General features: G+C 36.4%; 1 protein-coding gene across 1 annotated transcript in view; it reads right to left on the bottom strand.

Moving 5' to 3' along the window:
- The window catches only part of LOC121409140 (SEC14-like protein 2), a 31,857-nt gene that overhangs the window by 10,636 nt on the left and 4,514 nt on the right, over nucleotides 1-16,707 (bottom strand). Inside the window, exons 2-7 of the mRNA XM_041600975.1 lie at nucleotides 15,756-15,825; nucleotides 15,020-15,063; nucleotides 3,392-3,454; nucleotides 2,452-2,545; nucleotides 1,780-1,874; nucleotides 385-480 (exon numbers count right to left, since the gene is read on the bottom strand). Coding sequence (XP_041456909.1) covers nucleotides 385-480; nucleotides 1,780-1,874; nucleotides 2,452-2,545; nucleotides 3,392-3,454; nucleotides 15,020-15,063; nucleotides 15,756-15,825 — 462 coding nt within the window. The remainder of the gene's footprint in view (nucleotides 1-384; nucleotides 481-1,779; nucleotides 1,875-2,451; nucleotides 2,546-3,391; nucleotides 3,455-15,019; nucleotides 15,064-15,755; nucleotides 15,826-16,707) is intronic.

Here is a 16,707-nt window from a genome sequence, read left to right as displayed (position 1 = left end):
ATGCGGATAATTGCCATAGTGCGGTCACCCTTTTCCAACACAACTGCATCGGAGGGGCGTGTGCAGTTTTCATGATTATCCGCCTTTTTCAGGACGGGCGCTTGTCAAAATAGTGCAGATTATTTTCGAAGTTTGTGAACACAATTTTATTGAATTATCCGCAATACTCTTAGGCGACTCATTGGAGGATAGGTTTATCAGAGAGTCTCAGGATTTACATGCATCAGAAGAGAATTGATACATCCAATATGTATAGTGCTGCACCCAGTGTGAATCATGTGACTTGCATACATACTCGCTATTGGCTACATTGTTGGAATTGTTTAACAAATTACTTAAATACAATTATATAAGCTAACATGGGTATTGTAAAACTTTACTTACAGTAATTTGTAGCTGAGTAGATGGCCTTGAGAGATGCTGTCTTCCAAGATGTTCAAAGTCCATAATAAAATGGATTCCTTCAACCTTAGTATTCAACTGCCAAAAACACCAAAACATAATAAATTGTAAGTCTGAAAACAGACACTAATTTCATTCTGAGAATAACAGCAGCTCCCGGGGGGGCCACTTCCATTCACGAGTGGATACCATGCGCGACCATGGGGTCTCGAAAAGCACCCTAAACACGTAATTTCCATATTCTGAAAATGCACCCCTTAACAAGTATTGGCGTGTGAAACCCTACCCTTAACAAGTATTGGAAACAAAACGATACTCTTGGCAAATATTCCCTGAAATGAACCCCTAAACAAGTACAGGAATGTTCTATTGTTATGGGTCTTTTGGTCGCCGGCTTTACCTTATTTGGTTTGGCGACCCCACCTTCTACACCTCGCGCAAATCGGACTCTAAACACGAAGTGTTGGGGCAAAAAGGAAATCCTTTTTAAACATTTTAATTTTTGTTTTATCATCCCCGCAAATTCGACCCTAAACACGTAATTTTCCTAGCGAAATAGATACCCTTTTTTCATTATTTTTGTGTTTTTGACACCCTTATCACGTTACGTACGTAACGTGCCCTATCGTTAAAAAGACATCCTTTTTACGTGTTTTTTTGGTCGCGCATGGTATCCACTCGTAAATGTAAGTGGCCCCCCGGGCAGCAGCTATAAAAAAAAAGAAAGGGAAACCTGTAATAATTTTCCTTGGTATTGTAATATCTCTTCCTATAAAACTTGCGATCTAAACATCTCTGATTTTCTGAAATTTCCACTAGAGTTATAGAGTGACTAATTTGAGTGATTGTGAAGCATGGGCATTACATGACAATCAATAATAAAACCATAACTATTTCCATAATACAATAGCATTTCATTTGAGATATTTTGATTTGTGCTTTTACTTTCCAGCATATTCACTACATATTAGACAATCAGTTTGCTTAAGTCAATCTTATCTTTCATACATGAATTAATGATCACATTAGATCAATTTTTCAAAATAAGGCAAAACATTTGTTATTACCTTTTATAAGTAATGTTTCCATAGTCCATGAGTTGACCACAATACAAGAAAAGAAGTTTATTTTAATCCTAACTGAATAATTGCAAACATGATACAGTATAACCAAAGAAAATTGATGATATCAATGACATACTTTGATATGGGAGTGTAGCATTCAAGAGATAGCACAAAATTCAACTATGAAAATCCAAACTCTGATGTACATAGATGAGCTTCACCAAACTGCCATTGCTATGTTTCTGTAATATTTTTGCATTCATTAAATGTGACAAAATTGTCCTGAGGGTGAAAAGAAACTTTAAGACAATACCTTCCTTGATTGTTCAATCATAAGATCATTAAGACCCGAGAAACGCTGGATGTAGAACTTCATTATGTCTGTCTGTGTCACTGAATGTAGAAGGCCTGAGATTGGAAAAGCAATGAGAGAAAAAAGGGTGTATAATATTTCACTACAAGTAACTTTAATGCCACACTTCCAATTAGATTATTTTTTTAAGGCATCTGAATATTGTCTTATTTTTTCCTCTCTCAACAGAGAACTCAACAGTAAAAAAAATGTGCATTTTTATCTATCATAATGATGTAACTTTTATATATGATTCCACAAGAAAGTACTCTATACTTCAAATCTTAAATACAGTGGTCGATAATTGAACAATAAATACATATCCTTTAGTTGTAAGAAAATATAAAATTATTGAATATATGAAGGCATATAGTATCTTACTGGCACATTGAGTAAGATAATATTAAAGGAGAACCACAATGTACCATAGGGCCTACTGTGGTGAACATACTCTGATGAGCATCTAGAGATAAGAAAGCAGAAAAACAGGTTTTCAATATTTCGCTTGCTATTCATGACATTATTATGCATTACCTTACAATAATTTTTTATACTTGTGATGCAGAATCAAATTACTATATAGTTATACAGGTGTAGATGCTGAAATATGAAATGTACATGTAACATTCATACCTTTGAAATCAATAAGACCGAATGGATCCAGAAAGATAGGTCGACCATCTTTGCCACATCCAATAGTCCCTCCAATGCGATACTTCTCTAAAACCTGTTGGTAAATATTTAAAAGTCCTCTATAAGACAATTTTAATAAACTATGCATGCCAAACACAGGGCTGCCAACCTGAACATTTCAGTATTTAAAAGCTGAAAATAAGTATTTTGGTGGGAAAATCGGTATTAAAAAAAAACCCATACAACACATCAAACTGAAGCTTCAAAAATGCAGTATATTGTATAGAACCATCAGTATCCTTCTCATTTTCAGTACCAAATACTGCAAAAATCAGTACTGTTTGGCAGCTCTGCAAACACCCTATTTTGAACCACTATCTTAAAAGACAGGAATTTTCCAAATCATGAATAAAATACTGGTAAGTCAAACTAAAGCATTTTCAAGCCCAATATTACAATTTTTAGCCTAGGGTTCCCATTAAGTTGCAGGAATGAATAAACGTACAGAACACTGGAAATAAATCCATTTGAATTTGATTCTCATAATTTAACCATATTATTGCTGGGTTAATAAAACCTCATATCTCAAAATTTAAACATTTAGAGGGCAGCTAAGAAAAAGCTGTATTTTAGAAATATAGCAATGGTGGCAGTCTCATAATGTGTGAAAACAGTCTCCTGATGCCTGTTAATAAGAACTCTTTATAGGCAAAAGAAGGTTGCTACCGATGTTAAACTCTAAAATCTAGCTCTTATTCGGAGCTGCCAACAAAATATCTAAATTTTGAGATACAAATAGTTTCATCAGCCCAGAAGTGATATGCATCACCATTCTCATTGATAAACTGAGAGCAAAATTGAGAGAAAGAATCATTGTAAGATACTCCATGACGAATCTCACCTAACCAACAGATTTAAATTCCTACACACTATCACTTACCTCAGGAATCTTAAAGTCTTGTGCTATTGTTGCAACCTTGTTTTCTTCTCTCCAAACTATATCCTGTAAAAAGAAAACAGCGAACACACATACAATCATAATACCATTAATGCCATTTAATTCATATTTTCTTATAGGTATCAAAATACATCCGAAAAATAAAAATAAATACATGGGGCAGGAGGTGAAGGTTTGAACAATTAAATGTCCTAGATCAGTCTGCAGACACAGACTATGAATTATATAATAGTCATCAAGTGGGATTTGATGGAAGTCTAGCAGAAGTTTCGAAATTTCGATGCAAAACATGCTCATGCAGTGCGAGTTCGGTCTGTTGATTGTTATGTCATTGCAACATGCGCATGAGCTGCAGTCTCGGTGCGCGAGTGCAATGGACAAAATCGTATGGATAAAAAATTGCACGATGAATGGATCCGAAATCGCACGGTTGATGACGTCATTGCAAAATTGGCTGAATGAACGATATCAAACAACCAATCAAATCACAGGGATCTATCTATGTGTCATATAATGTATAATGAGGATACAAACTTTAAAAAAGCAGATTATTTTACTTGTGAGTTTATCTTTTCCCTCCAATTTTGGAGAATATTATGTATGGATAAATTTTCAACATCATGGGGACAGGGCTTGTTTTATGTCTCTTGTCTGATCTTATGGATCAATTTGACAACCACATATGGAGATCCTAATCATTCACAATATCCATTATATATAGGGACTGCACTCACTTCTCCATGATCTATTCAAATTGATCTTATGCAACGAAATCTTTTGAAAAGAGAATCTTACATCACACACACTTCCTGTAAAACTGGGTGCAATCCTCCAAGGTTGAATGTTTTATTCATCTGAAAATCAGTAATTGTTCTGATTCATTGATCCCCAGAAAAGGGGATTTAAAAATTCAATAGTCTGTCTACTGTTCCATCACAAATAGGCTGGAGAGATGAGTGATAAACACAAAGTATTTTTTTGTAATTCATAAAGCCCATCAATTGCTTCCCCCCATCCTTTGACCACTGACTCCAGAAGCAGACTTTGGTGGACTGCATTATGATTTTATCTCCCCCTGATGCTCTGGAGCTCATTTTAAGGCAAAGCAAGGGTCTCTATTGAACTAATGGTTCTCACGGGGGGGGGGGGGGGTGGCCAGTCGAATATATTGCTGTCCAAACACGTGACAAAAAAAAATGTGTTTAAGGGGTGTTTTTTCAGTTTTGGACGCAGTCCGCATTAAGGGAATTAAAAACGCAGATTTTAAAGAAAAAGGGTGGTTTTGAAAATCGCAGGGTCAAACGTATTTAGGGTATTTTTCCCCCAAAGCTTCTTTTAAGGACAAGCCAAACATGTTTAGGGTATGTTTTTCACCCCAATATTTTGGCGACAACTTGTTTAGGGGCCTAAATATATAAATAAAGCCCGCAAAAAAATTGTTTAGGGGGTTATTTTGCACACAGAGAAAAACTCGTTTAGAAATTCCTTGGTCACGCTTGTGTATAGCAATATATTTTCACAAAATCATGAGATTAGGGCATCCCCAACCCCCATCATACATGTTTACCATCTGACATATGGTTGTACCAGCTTTAAGTTTCCAGGGGCACCAAGCTCATTTTCCAATATTTCATAAGCTGATTGTAAATTGTGCCTGGTTTTCTGCACAACCTCATGCTTGACTTATTGTAAATAGGTGGTTTCAAACCGCCTCGATCACAAGAATAACCGTTAATTAACGGGAACTGTTTTCGGCTAAAAAATACCCATTAATTATTCCTGCATTCTCACCACCCCAAAACATACCCTTCGGGATGAGTTCCTGAAGTTATGAGCATGCGCATAGTATGGTCTGATAAGCAGGCAAGGCGCGAGATTAAAAATCAGCCACCCACAGCTCCCACGCCAAACGACACGCTGGGCTAAAAGTTCCCGTAATTTGCTTTCACATCGCCAAAATCCCCGCGAAAGTTCTCGTAATTTCGCCAAGTACCTACTATTTAGTGGGTATTTTCTTTCGGGGAGATTACGCCTAGTTTGCTTTCACATTACCAAAATACCTGGTATTTTCTGATCGGGGTAAATTTCCCGATCAGAGAATACCTGGAACTGACGAACTTCGAGGAGGTCTGAAACCACCTAATGACATAATCTGAAACTGACTTGGCAGTTAAAAACATGTCCCAGCTATGTGTTAAGTCACAATTAACTTTAAGAGCAGCATTATGAAACACCCATAAACAAGGTTCTAATTGTCTACTAGTCAGTCAAGTAGAAAATCTGATCATTTCAAAATATGCCAAGGTTATTAATGACGCACCCTCAAAAGTCTGTGCCATGCAGCAAACATATTTCACAAGAACTTAACATTGCAACTTTGTTGCAATCAGTGTTGGAGGGCTCAAGGCCGGCATCAAAGATTGCTTTCTAAGTTCTTGGCCTCAGCCTTATTCTTGGTGACTCATGTTAAGGCCTAGACCAATAAATCAGTCTATTTTGGTCAGGGATATCCTCCGCTCGGAGGCATCCCCTCCAACAATAGACCGATGACGGCCATATGACTCGTAAGTCGTAACGGTGGATTTTTGACTGATGCTAGTCTACAAGCGTCTATGGGGAAAAGGTTGGGCTACGTCACCCTCTTCGATTTCAGGCAAATTAATCTTAACAAAAACTACTTATCAATATAATAAGTAATACCACCTATGCAAAATATGCTGGAAACTACAACATTTTGATGACTAAGACACGGTCATGCCAGGTTCTTTGATTGTTTGTCGTCATGTTTCCAATACAGCTTGAGCCCGGGGGGGGGGGGGGCCACTTACATTGACGAGTGGATACCATGCGCAACCAAAAAAACACGTAAAAAGGATGTCTTTTTCACGATAGGGCACGTTACGTACGTAACGTGATAAGGGTGTCAAAAACACAAAAATAATGAAAAAAGGGTATATATTTCACTAGAAAAATTACGTGTTTAGGGTCGAAGTTGCGGGGATGATAAAACAAAAATACAATGTTTTATAAAGGATGTCCTTTTGCCCCAACACTTCGTGTTTAGAGTCCGATTTGCGCGAGGTGTAGAAGGTGGGGTCGTACTGAACCAAATGAGGTAAAGCCGACGACCGAAGGACCCGTAACAATAAAACATTCTTGTACTTGTTTAGGGGTTCATTTTGGGAACATTTACCAAGAGTATCTTTGTGTTTCCAATACTTGTTAAGGGTAGGGTTTCACACGCCAATACTTGTTAAGGGGTGCATTTTCAGAATATGGAAATTACATGTTTAGGGTGCTTTTCGAGACCCCATGGTCGCGCATGATATCCACTCGTGAATGGAAGTGGCTTCCCCGGGAGCTTGAGCATACCAATATGCCCGCCAATCACGTTCATGCCACCACTTTTAGTTCATGAATATTCATTTGCATTTTGGTGATTCACAATGGGTAATTTCAAGTACGGTGTTGATATCTGGTGTTGGTGTTTATGTGACAACACCAACACCAGCCACAACACTATACTTGAAATCAGGCCGAGTGTTGGGATTGACCTAAAAAAATATGACATATTTCCGGCAGTTCGTGTTGAATGTCGTCTGCTGAACCCAGCACAGCGGCTGATGTTGACGATCTATGTGCAATTTCCCCATTCACCAACACCAACCCCCAGGGATTGGGAAAAATCTTGATTATCAGTTCGGTGTTGGCAATGTCAAGCTTACAGGCGGCGAATACGATGAAACATCCCCATAAAATTAGCTTTTACAGTAAAGATGACTGAGTACAAATCATTTGAGCTTTATATATTTTGATGAAGCATAATGTTCACTCTTTCAAATTTTTGAATTAATTAAAGCATAAATTTGTATTCTGTACGATGGGAATTTAATGCATTTCTCTCCGATTTTATTTTCATCGTCGAGACTTCTCGCATGAAGTTGAGATGATTTAGCAATGCTTTCAGCGCAGAGGCATGACATCACGTGCTATCCATAATGCAATCGGTATCGTTCCTCTGAACCCAGCTCGGTGTTGGAGCTAAGTTCAGTAGCCTTTTTACACCCTCAACACCAAACACCGTACTTGAAATAACCCACTGCAACTCTTTGCCAAAATGTAAATGAATATTCATGAACTGATAACATGAAAATGATTGGCAGACGTATTCATATTCTAATGATCGAAGAACCTGGCCTAAAATAAGGATGAAACCGTCATTTGTACGTTCTACTACAAAAATTAAATGTATTTTTATGGGTTTTTTTTTCTTCAAATTATTGTGTTCTGTGCATAATATGGTGCTTTTGTTAAATAACATCCATGAAAAATGTTCTTTCCCTTTGCATAAAGGCATCCAGTCTAAATTCCTTTCACACAATAAATAAGAAGTATGCAGATCCATTAAAAAAAAAAAAACCACAGATGAAAAGTGCAGCTACCACAATTTCTATTACATTATACAAAACACATGAAGTGGAATGGTACGAGACTGATCTGAACTCTTAAGGTGAAGCAGACAAAGAAGTCCCAGCCCCAACAATCAATTGTGCTTTACCCTACTACATGTACCCCTCCTTTCCCATCATATGAATTATACAATAAACACAGATGTGTACAGCTGTAATAAAGTTAGTGAACCCCATAGTGCACTCCTTCATGTAGGAGTGTTGAATGTAGATAACAACACACTACAATGTTCGGCCAGCCAAGAGAAACCAACTTTTATCGAATGTAATATTTTATCACCTGACTTCACAATCAAATATCTAAAACATGGCAGAACTTAAATATGTTCATTTTCTGGTGGGGTTCACTTATTTTTGAGCACCAGTGTATATCTGCAGACTTCTGGAATGCTTTGGTTAATCCATGGATCCTGTAATGTAAATAACTTTTGTCGCTAAAAATATGTAGGCCTACATATAGTACATGAAATATATGAAAACGCTATTAAAACAGTGCTCAGCAGATAATAAGCAGTTCAGTGTGTGCATAAGCTTCATCCATGCAGGTAAAAAAGATGATTATCTCTTTAATAGCAGTTATTGAAGTCTACATTATGTGTTCCTTATGATGCATTGATTTGACAAAACACATGAAAAAATAAAAAATAATTTGTGGCATATTAAACGTGTATCAGCGAATGGATAACCATAACTCAAGTAAAAGTTAATTATCTCAGACTCATGAAACACACAAATTATCATTCAACATTTGTTATGTTCCTAAGTATACATCTTTCAGAATGAGCTCGCTCTGAAATCCTGGGGGGGGGGTTCTCGAATTATAAAATGATACCTATGTGCCGCACCCAAAATGAAAATCGGGGGCTTTGGAACTAAACTTTGGTCTTAAAATGGGGGTCTCCGGAACTGCTCTGGTATCAACAATTGCAAAGCAATGCTCTGGAATGTCATAAATTCAGAATGTTGCATGAATATGCATGAAATTGGTCATGACATTTCTGCGCTATGTACCAGACAGCGATCTCTAAATCACTGTGCTGAGCTGGCTATCCGTTGAAGTCACCCAGTCAATGGCAATTCACCATCCTGCTGCACCGAGTCTGAGCGTTCACTGGAACAAGAAGTCACAAATTTGAGGGTCTCCGGAATGGGAAAAATAGGAATTACTCTATCTTTCTGAATTGGTGATGCTCTGGAACAGAAATTTAGGTTGAAAATGGAGGTGTCAACCGCGGCACATACGTATCATACATGTATACTAAGTCATCCCCTCCCCTCGATCTAAATTAGCACAAATCGTCTGAAAATGCTGAAATTAGTCTATTTTGTTAGTAGTTACAAATGAAACAAAATTTTCACGATTCTTTTATATTGGCATGAAAATATCACATGGGCTTCCCTTTTGGTGTCCATAAGGCATACATGTAACTTACAGGTATTTGAAATTTGCAAAAGAAATTGATCCAAAACAATGCTTGCAGAGACAAAAATAGTAAATACTGATATTTCGCTTCTGCACAAGCCAGTGGGCTCCGAGGGGTTAACATCGGCAAACCACATATTATATAAAACCCCTGTGGAATGCTTTGTCAATGATTGGGATACTTTTGTATTCCTATGGATTTTTTAAAGCGACCTTTCATTGACAAATCATGGGGAAATCAAGGCTTATCTCAGAACAGAGAAGGGATTCCACTCGGCTGCATGCCTGGGGGTGTTATGTAATAGACGCCGGCATGTCTGGGAGGTCTTGAGAGCAATAGACTGTAAACTGCGTGTTTTCACTTTGAATCATGTAACTTCACAGTGGTTATTTATTTTGGTTTTGCAATCAAGAGACCTGCCATGAGTCTAGGAATTGGGATTGTTGGAAACTGGAACAGCGATGATCCGAAGTAAATAACCATCACGAGTTTGGTCAAATTCGTGCTGTCCGAACTTTTATTGCATTAGTCCGACGGGCGCTCATGACGGACGGATTATATTATGCAAGTCAATTGGCCTTTTGCAAGTTTCATATTTCCCCATGATGTCAGTTGCTGGGCCCTTTAATATATTGTGCTTGACTTTTCTACACTTCCTAACACGCCCCCGTAGAATCTGTTTATTTTGCTGTCTGCTTTCATGCTTCTGTTTGTTCTAATAAAGTGCCAGTCAAAATTGTGAGCATGCCTTTTGAAGTTTTGTAGACTACTGGTAGTACATATTACAGCTTTTCAAACTTCCAAGTTTAGAGAAAAAGAGCAAGCTGCATTCGAGCTCATTTCACAGTAACTTTATACTACACAATATAACTATTTATTATTCAGATTTTTTTTCTCTCTTTTGAAAAGTGGATCAGTCCAAACAAAAGGGGCAATACAGCTTTTCAAACAAAGTCGTTTCTATACAGGTTTCGAGAAAAAGTGCAAGATGCATGCATTCCAGCTCATTTCACAGTAACTTACTAACTATTCGTAATTTAGATTTTTCTCTTTTGATAAGTGGATCAGTTCAAATAAAAGGTAAGCTGCAAGGAGGTCACAATTTCCATTTTGCATTGAAGATAAACATCCTGACTTTATTGAATACAACAGATTCCTTTGGTCAATGTATGGGTTCATTGACACAGAATTAGCAGGAACCGCCTAAATCAAAATGACCTTGGCCTCACTAATTGATTTTCTATTCAGACAATTCATTGTTGTTGTTTCCTGTATCAATGAATTGATTACCGGTAGAAAAATAGTATGTTTATGGTATTGCAGGCAATTAGTTTGATATTGAAAATGAAGGAGCTCAAGATTAGAAACAAAAACATGATCTGTGATTCTGTGTGTAAAAAAAATGAGGTAGGATTTTATGCCACTGATGCCGTTTTCATACTGAAGGCGAAATGGATTTACTGCAGAGTAACTCCGGATTGAGTTGATATGCTTGTACTGAGGACCGACATTACACCCCCTTTCAAACTGGCAAGCTCCGCAGTGATGTATACAGTCGTTTCCGTGGTTTCCAAGTGAGTTCACACCATACCTGTATGTGTGACACGCGGAATCCCCCAACGAGTACGAATGTTACACGTGATACCGCACTCCCGGTGCGGAATAACTTGCAATGAGCAAGCTGATAGTGTCATATCCCCACTTATTCTTTTTTATTTATCATATGAAAAATTATATCTATTCAAAAGTTTTCACCAAGAATGAAGAAATTGGATTCATTAGTGCAACTTATTTTGTAATGAAATATAAAAAAAAAAAGGAAAGTAGGAACATGATTGGCCCACCTAATGAATGGCATGATGATCAGTTTTCACAAAATGTTGCAAAACTTTAAAATTCAATGACTTTGTTATTAATTGTCAGATTTTAATGAAATTTCCAGCATTTACTGAGTAAGTTTTACCCATTTTCTGCCTGTATTACCACCTGAAAGATGTAAATGTTGACTACGCTGCCACCATCGCCATTGGAAAAGCAGAGCAATTAGTCTTGCTCTCCTATCCAGGCAAGACAAAATATAGTTAACAAATATATCAGGCTTTGAGAAAGTATAGTGGTATTATTTATCTGAGGTTGGTCTTGCAATAGTAGTTTTGCCAGTCCAACCAGAGATTCATAATTCCCACTATGCTTTTGAAGGAAATGCCTGATATATTATATCCTACTTTAGAATTTAGAACTATAATCTATGCGCTAAGCTTGCAAAGTCCGGTTACTTGTGTTGAATCACCCACTTTTCCCAAAGCGGAACGCTGATTAGTGCCTGCGCCAGTGCTTCGCGGGACCTGACCGGAGCACCCGAGAGTTCAGCTAAATATCCAGTTTTCTGAAATAATGACGTCAGAATATTCGTATAGTGAAAAAATATCAAGGTCTGACATCATGCAACATCATACTTACATATAAAATATATTTGGTCACATGATGCAATTTGAACCAATCACTATACAGGATTTAATCTATGTAGGATATAAATCATTTCATATCTTACCAAGATTAAATCCTGTATATCGATTGGTCTATTAAATACATTCTAACTATAGGTGGTTTCAAACCGCCTTGATCATAAGAATCTCCGTTAAATTACGAGAACTTTTTAGGCTAAAAATACCCTTTAATCACTTCTGCATTCACACCACCCCGAAACATAACCTTCGGAATAAGTTCCTGAAGCATGCGCAGTCTGGTCTGATAAGTAATTAAAAATCCCTAGCCCGGCAGCCACTCTCTCTCCAGGTCCTGTGATGCGTCAGCGCAGGCACAAATCCATGTTCCACTAAGCGCAGTGGCTTGAGGAAAAGTATGTCATTCAATGCAAGTAACCGGACTCGGCAAGGTCAACGTAGAGATTTGGGTTCTAATTTTGAGTAGGATATAAAACATATACCAAGCATTTCCTTTGAAACCCCAAAAGCATAGTGGGAATTTTTAATCCTGGGTTGGACTGGCAATAACTATTTTCTTCTGGCTTTAGTTTGCCCCTCAAGAAAAAAAGTAATTGCTAGACCAACCTCGGATAAATAATTCCCACTACATATTCTCAAAGCGTGATATATTTGTATAGAGTATCAGCACACAACATTGGCAAGGACAAGCAGAACTATGCACATCAACATAATTACCAATTTTGTAATCACAAAAAATGCACACGTCACTCTAACAACCCTATCATATATAATTATTGCTCAATGTTCTTCACGCTCTAATTCTTCCATTGAGGAAATAGCTTACATAGTTCACTCTTGCTTTAGATCTTGATTTGAGGGGAGTATTCATAAAAACTTGGGTCAAGATAAATCAAACAATTTGAGATACAAAATGAATACCAATAGTAACTTGGTCCAATTCAATTTCAAAAGGATTCAGACTGACCACTTGGTAAAAGGAAGATTGCAAATTTTGTGTGACATCAACTTGTATACATTGTAGGGGAAGGCGGGGTAAGTTGTGACAGTTTTTGCTTTTTGCATGTTAGAATTGATATGATTAATAATCTTGTCGAAATAAGTACCTTGCCTTGAAATTTAATTCTTCTGAAATATTTTCCACCTATACATAACTTTCTACCCCCACACTGAAAGTCATTGTGACCTTTGAAAAAAACGATGTCAAATGGCTCAACTTGCCCCATATATGGGGTAAGTTTGAGCCGCCTTCTGGGGTAAGTTGAGCCACAAAAAATATGTACAAAATGTATGAGGGGAGAACCAGCACGTCAATTTTTTTTTTAAGTCTTTTCACTTGCTAATTCTCTATAAATACTAGTATCCTTTGAAAGGAAAAGAGCAATCATGTAAATTTGCTCCTTTCAGCCAGCATTTCAATCGATTTTTATGGTTTGTTTGTTTTTTAAGATACATTACCATAGGAATTACCATGGCTCAACTTGCCCCATGCTGTTTGGCTCAACTTACCCCAGTCCGAACTTAGTGCGATAATTTTATATCCACACATTTATTATGCATCCATCATATAAAAGACTATGACAAGAATGAAGATCCATACCTGGACTAATAATGTTGCTATCATGTCTTTATTATATTTAAAGACGTGTGTGTTCATAAAGCACTTATCTATTTCACACACTTTTTTACTTTTTTGGCTGAAATTCGTATTTTTCCCTCTAAAAAACTACTTTTTGTTTCAAAGTTGAAAACAATGTGGTGGGGTTTGGGGTTATGCTATGGGTCATCAATATATGACACCACCACAATGTCTGACTCATTCATTATTGGCCTGGGGCTGGTGGCTCAACTTGCCCCTATGCTCAACTTACCCCGCCTTCCCCTACATATCACTATATATTTCAGGGATAAAGCCTACCTATATTTTTGGTAAATCACCAATAGGTGCATGCCATTATTCCAATACATAAAGATTATGATGTGAAGTGTATATAAAATAAACAATTTATTTATTGAATAAATTTAGCCATTTTACTTCTATAAAAATATATACAATGTATACAGTGTATGTTAATACGAAAACCCAGAGCTAGCATATGATGTAGATGGGCTGAAATTTCAGGATATTATCTTGGTCTCTAGCTTTCTAAAATCAAATTACTAAATTAATAAAGAGGGTGCTACAAAAAGGGTATGTTTTTAATACTGAGATTTCATTTCAATTCTTAATTTCCAATGGCTAAAAAAGAGAACCATTGAACGACTACTGCCCTTTTTGTAATATTGAAATTTTAAATGATACTGGAGTATCATTGAACCTCAATTCACAGACCTGGGGAGTGTTTCATGAAAGGATTTTATCCGACACAAGTCCTGTTTTATCTGACAATTACCATAGCAACAGTACCTGTCAGCCAATCAGAATCAGGGAAAGTTGTCAGATCTGACAACTTGTCGGACAAAAATGATGATGAAACGTCCCCCTGACCCTTTACCAATGCTTTTGAAATGCACAATAAACCCAAAAAAATCTATGGTAAAAAATAAATCCTATATGACTCCAATATCAATGTCAATCTACATACCAAGAGACAAATATACAAGAAATTTAAAGTTATAGTAATTTCAGACTCTAATTTTCAATCAAATTAGGATCATGACACCAGAATATGTTGATCATATGTAAATTGTAAAACTGTAAATATTGTAAATGCATACTTGAGTAACCTAGAATCTAAATTCATCACACCTATTATATGTATATATTACCTAGTATATACTCCCTGAGAAGGCTTAGTGAAAGCCATAGGATTACACTGACATAAAAAATGAAGATTATTGTTTCCAAAGAAAAAGAAGCCCCTCCAAGCCTTCTCACAAAATAACATTGCATAATAGAAAAAATAATAATGTATAAAAAACTATAGAAACTAAATGTATCACAAATGAAGGTGTGATTAGAACATGTGGTCTTTCTCATCTGCATGGTCAGCCAAACAAATGAATTACAATCAATGGTCGGCAAACTTCAATTTCAAAATATTGACAATTTCTTTGGATAATAAGGAAGGTTAAATTGAAAACCAAGGATCAACCTATATATCTAATACGCGTAGAAAATATTGAAAGTATATATGTAGTTTGTCACTCAAGCAAAACAGATTCAAAGCATAATAAGTACCCATTTACACACATGCAGTATGTGTACAGGTCACATTCCCAGATTTTGAAATATTTGAATAGCCTACTTACTTTTCTGAAGAGACTCTCTGCTTTTTTTATGTCGAACTTTTTTGCTGTAAAAGAGTAAAAAGGAAAATATTAAGTTTGTGACCATTTAATAATTCAAGTACCTTGCTATTGAAACTTGTTGTTAAAACATTCTCACCTTTCATCTTAGATAAAACAATGGGGTATGCAGGAAAACTGCTATGAAAAGAGGTTTAGTGCCATTTAATTACATCAGGATTTCTGCTAAAAGACACAGCATAGATTTTTTGACAAGGTACCAGGAAAATAATACCTTAAAAAAACCCAGAAATAACAAAGAAATGGGATATTGATAATGCTGCATAACAAATGTGGGGCATTCTATAATTCTGGTTCTTTGTTAGTGGTCCATCAATCATCAGAGACTGTCGGGTGGATGATTCCTCTCGAATGATACACAATACAATAATAATTTGACAAACGGTATTGTTTTTTAATGAAATCAGTGATCATTGTATGCCATTAGGAGCCTCTAAATCTGGAACATTAACAGTCAAAATATATTTCATGTTGATACAACAGTATGAGAATTTCAGATTGTTTTTTTTTTAAACTTCATCTCATACACGAACATATAATTTTCAGATACCAAAAAAAAAAGAATGTAGAAATGTCAAACAATTGGCTTAACAGTGTTTGAATGATTTATGGAACAAAATCATGAAAGCAGTTGGTTTATAAAATAACTTTTAATATTCTCAAACATTCAGTAACTTACATCTCAAGAACCGACGGAGCCAGTAATCATCATGGTATGGCTGAATAGCATCAGAAACTCGCTCTTTAAACTAGAATATAAAGAAGAAAATAAATTATGGAATGTTGAAAAAGATTACAATGAACTTCATGTTCTTCTTCACTTCATAAGGATTTATATAACGTACCGATCACCTGAAATCAAGAGATGAATACAGGTGCTTTATATTCCACATCTGAAACCAATATAAATGAAGAAACTGATATTCAATTTCATACATCTCTACAAGAAGGAAGTTTGATTTTACATCCCATGGTTTCCTCAGAAAAAAAAAATAACTTGAGTCAATGCTTATTTAAGTGCTAGCGCTTGTGTAAAACTGAATGAAAGCATAGATATTGCTTAGGCAATATAATCGTGACCTGATGAATATGGCCCTGGGAAGCAGGGGTGTCGAATCACCCCAAAAATTGTCCTTGGGGGTGCTGCAGGTATTATTTTCCATGGGCAGCACCGGAGCACCCCCATGAATTCTGGAAGGTATGGCAAAATGGAGAAATGTAACCAATATGCCCGGCCCAAATGACCTTGACTTTTAGTAAAGAAAACCTTTCCTTTTTTTGCTTTTTATTTTATGAATTTCTCGGGACCAATTTGACTTCCATTTTGTAATGAAAACCTTCCCCCTTTTTTTTTTGCTTTTCAAATTTACACCCACTTAAAAAATTGTTCCCAGGACCCTGCTCATAAAGGAATTTGACCATCTCAACAAAACAATTAAGGGGCAATGCACTATCATTTTGTGTAAGTTTTACTGCAAGTGTGTATGTACATTCCGCACATGCATCTATATCTTCAGCAATCATCACATGTGGAGAAAAATTGAGCAAAAATAATTGAGTGGAAATCAACGCTTCATTTTGTGAAAAATTCAAAATACCTACCCTATAGAATGCAGTGATCAGCAAAATAC

The sequence above is a fragment of the Lytechinus variegatus genome, chromosome 2 (genome assembly GCF_018143015.1).
Source record: "Lytechinus variegatus isolate NC3 chromosome 2, Lvar_3.0, whole genome shotgun sequence".
NCBI lineage: Eukaryota > Metazoa > Echinodermata > Echinoidea > Temnopleuroida > Toxopneustidae > Lytechinus > Lytechinus variegatus.
The sequence above is the reverse complement of the archived record's forward strand: the minus strand, read 5'-3'. Positions and strand labels throughout refer to the sequence as shown.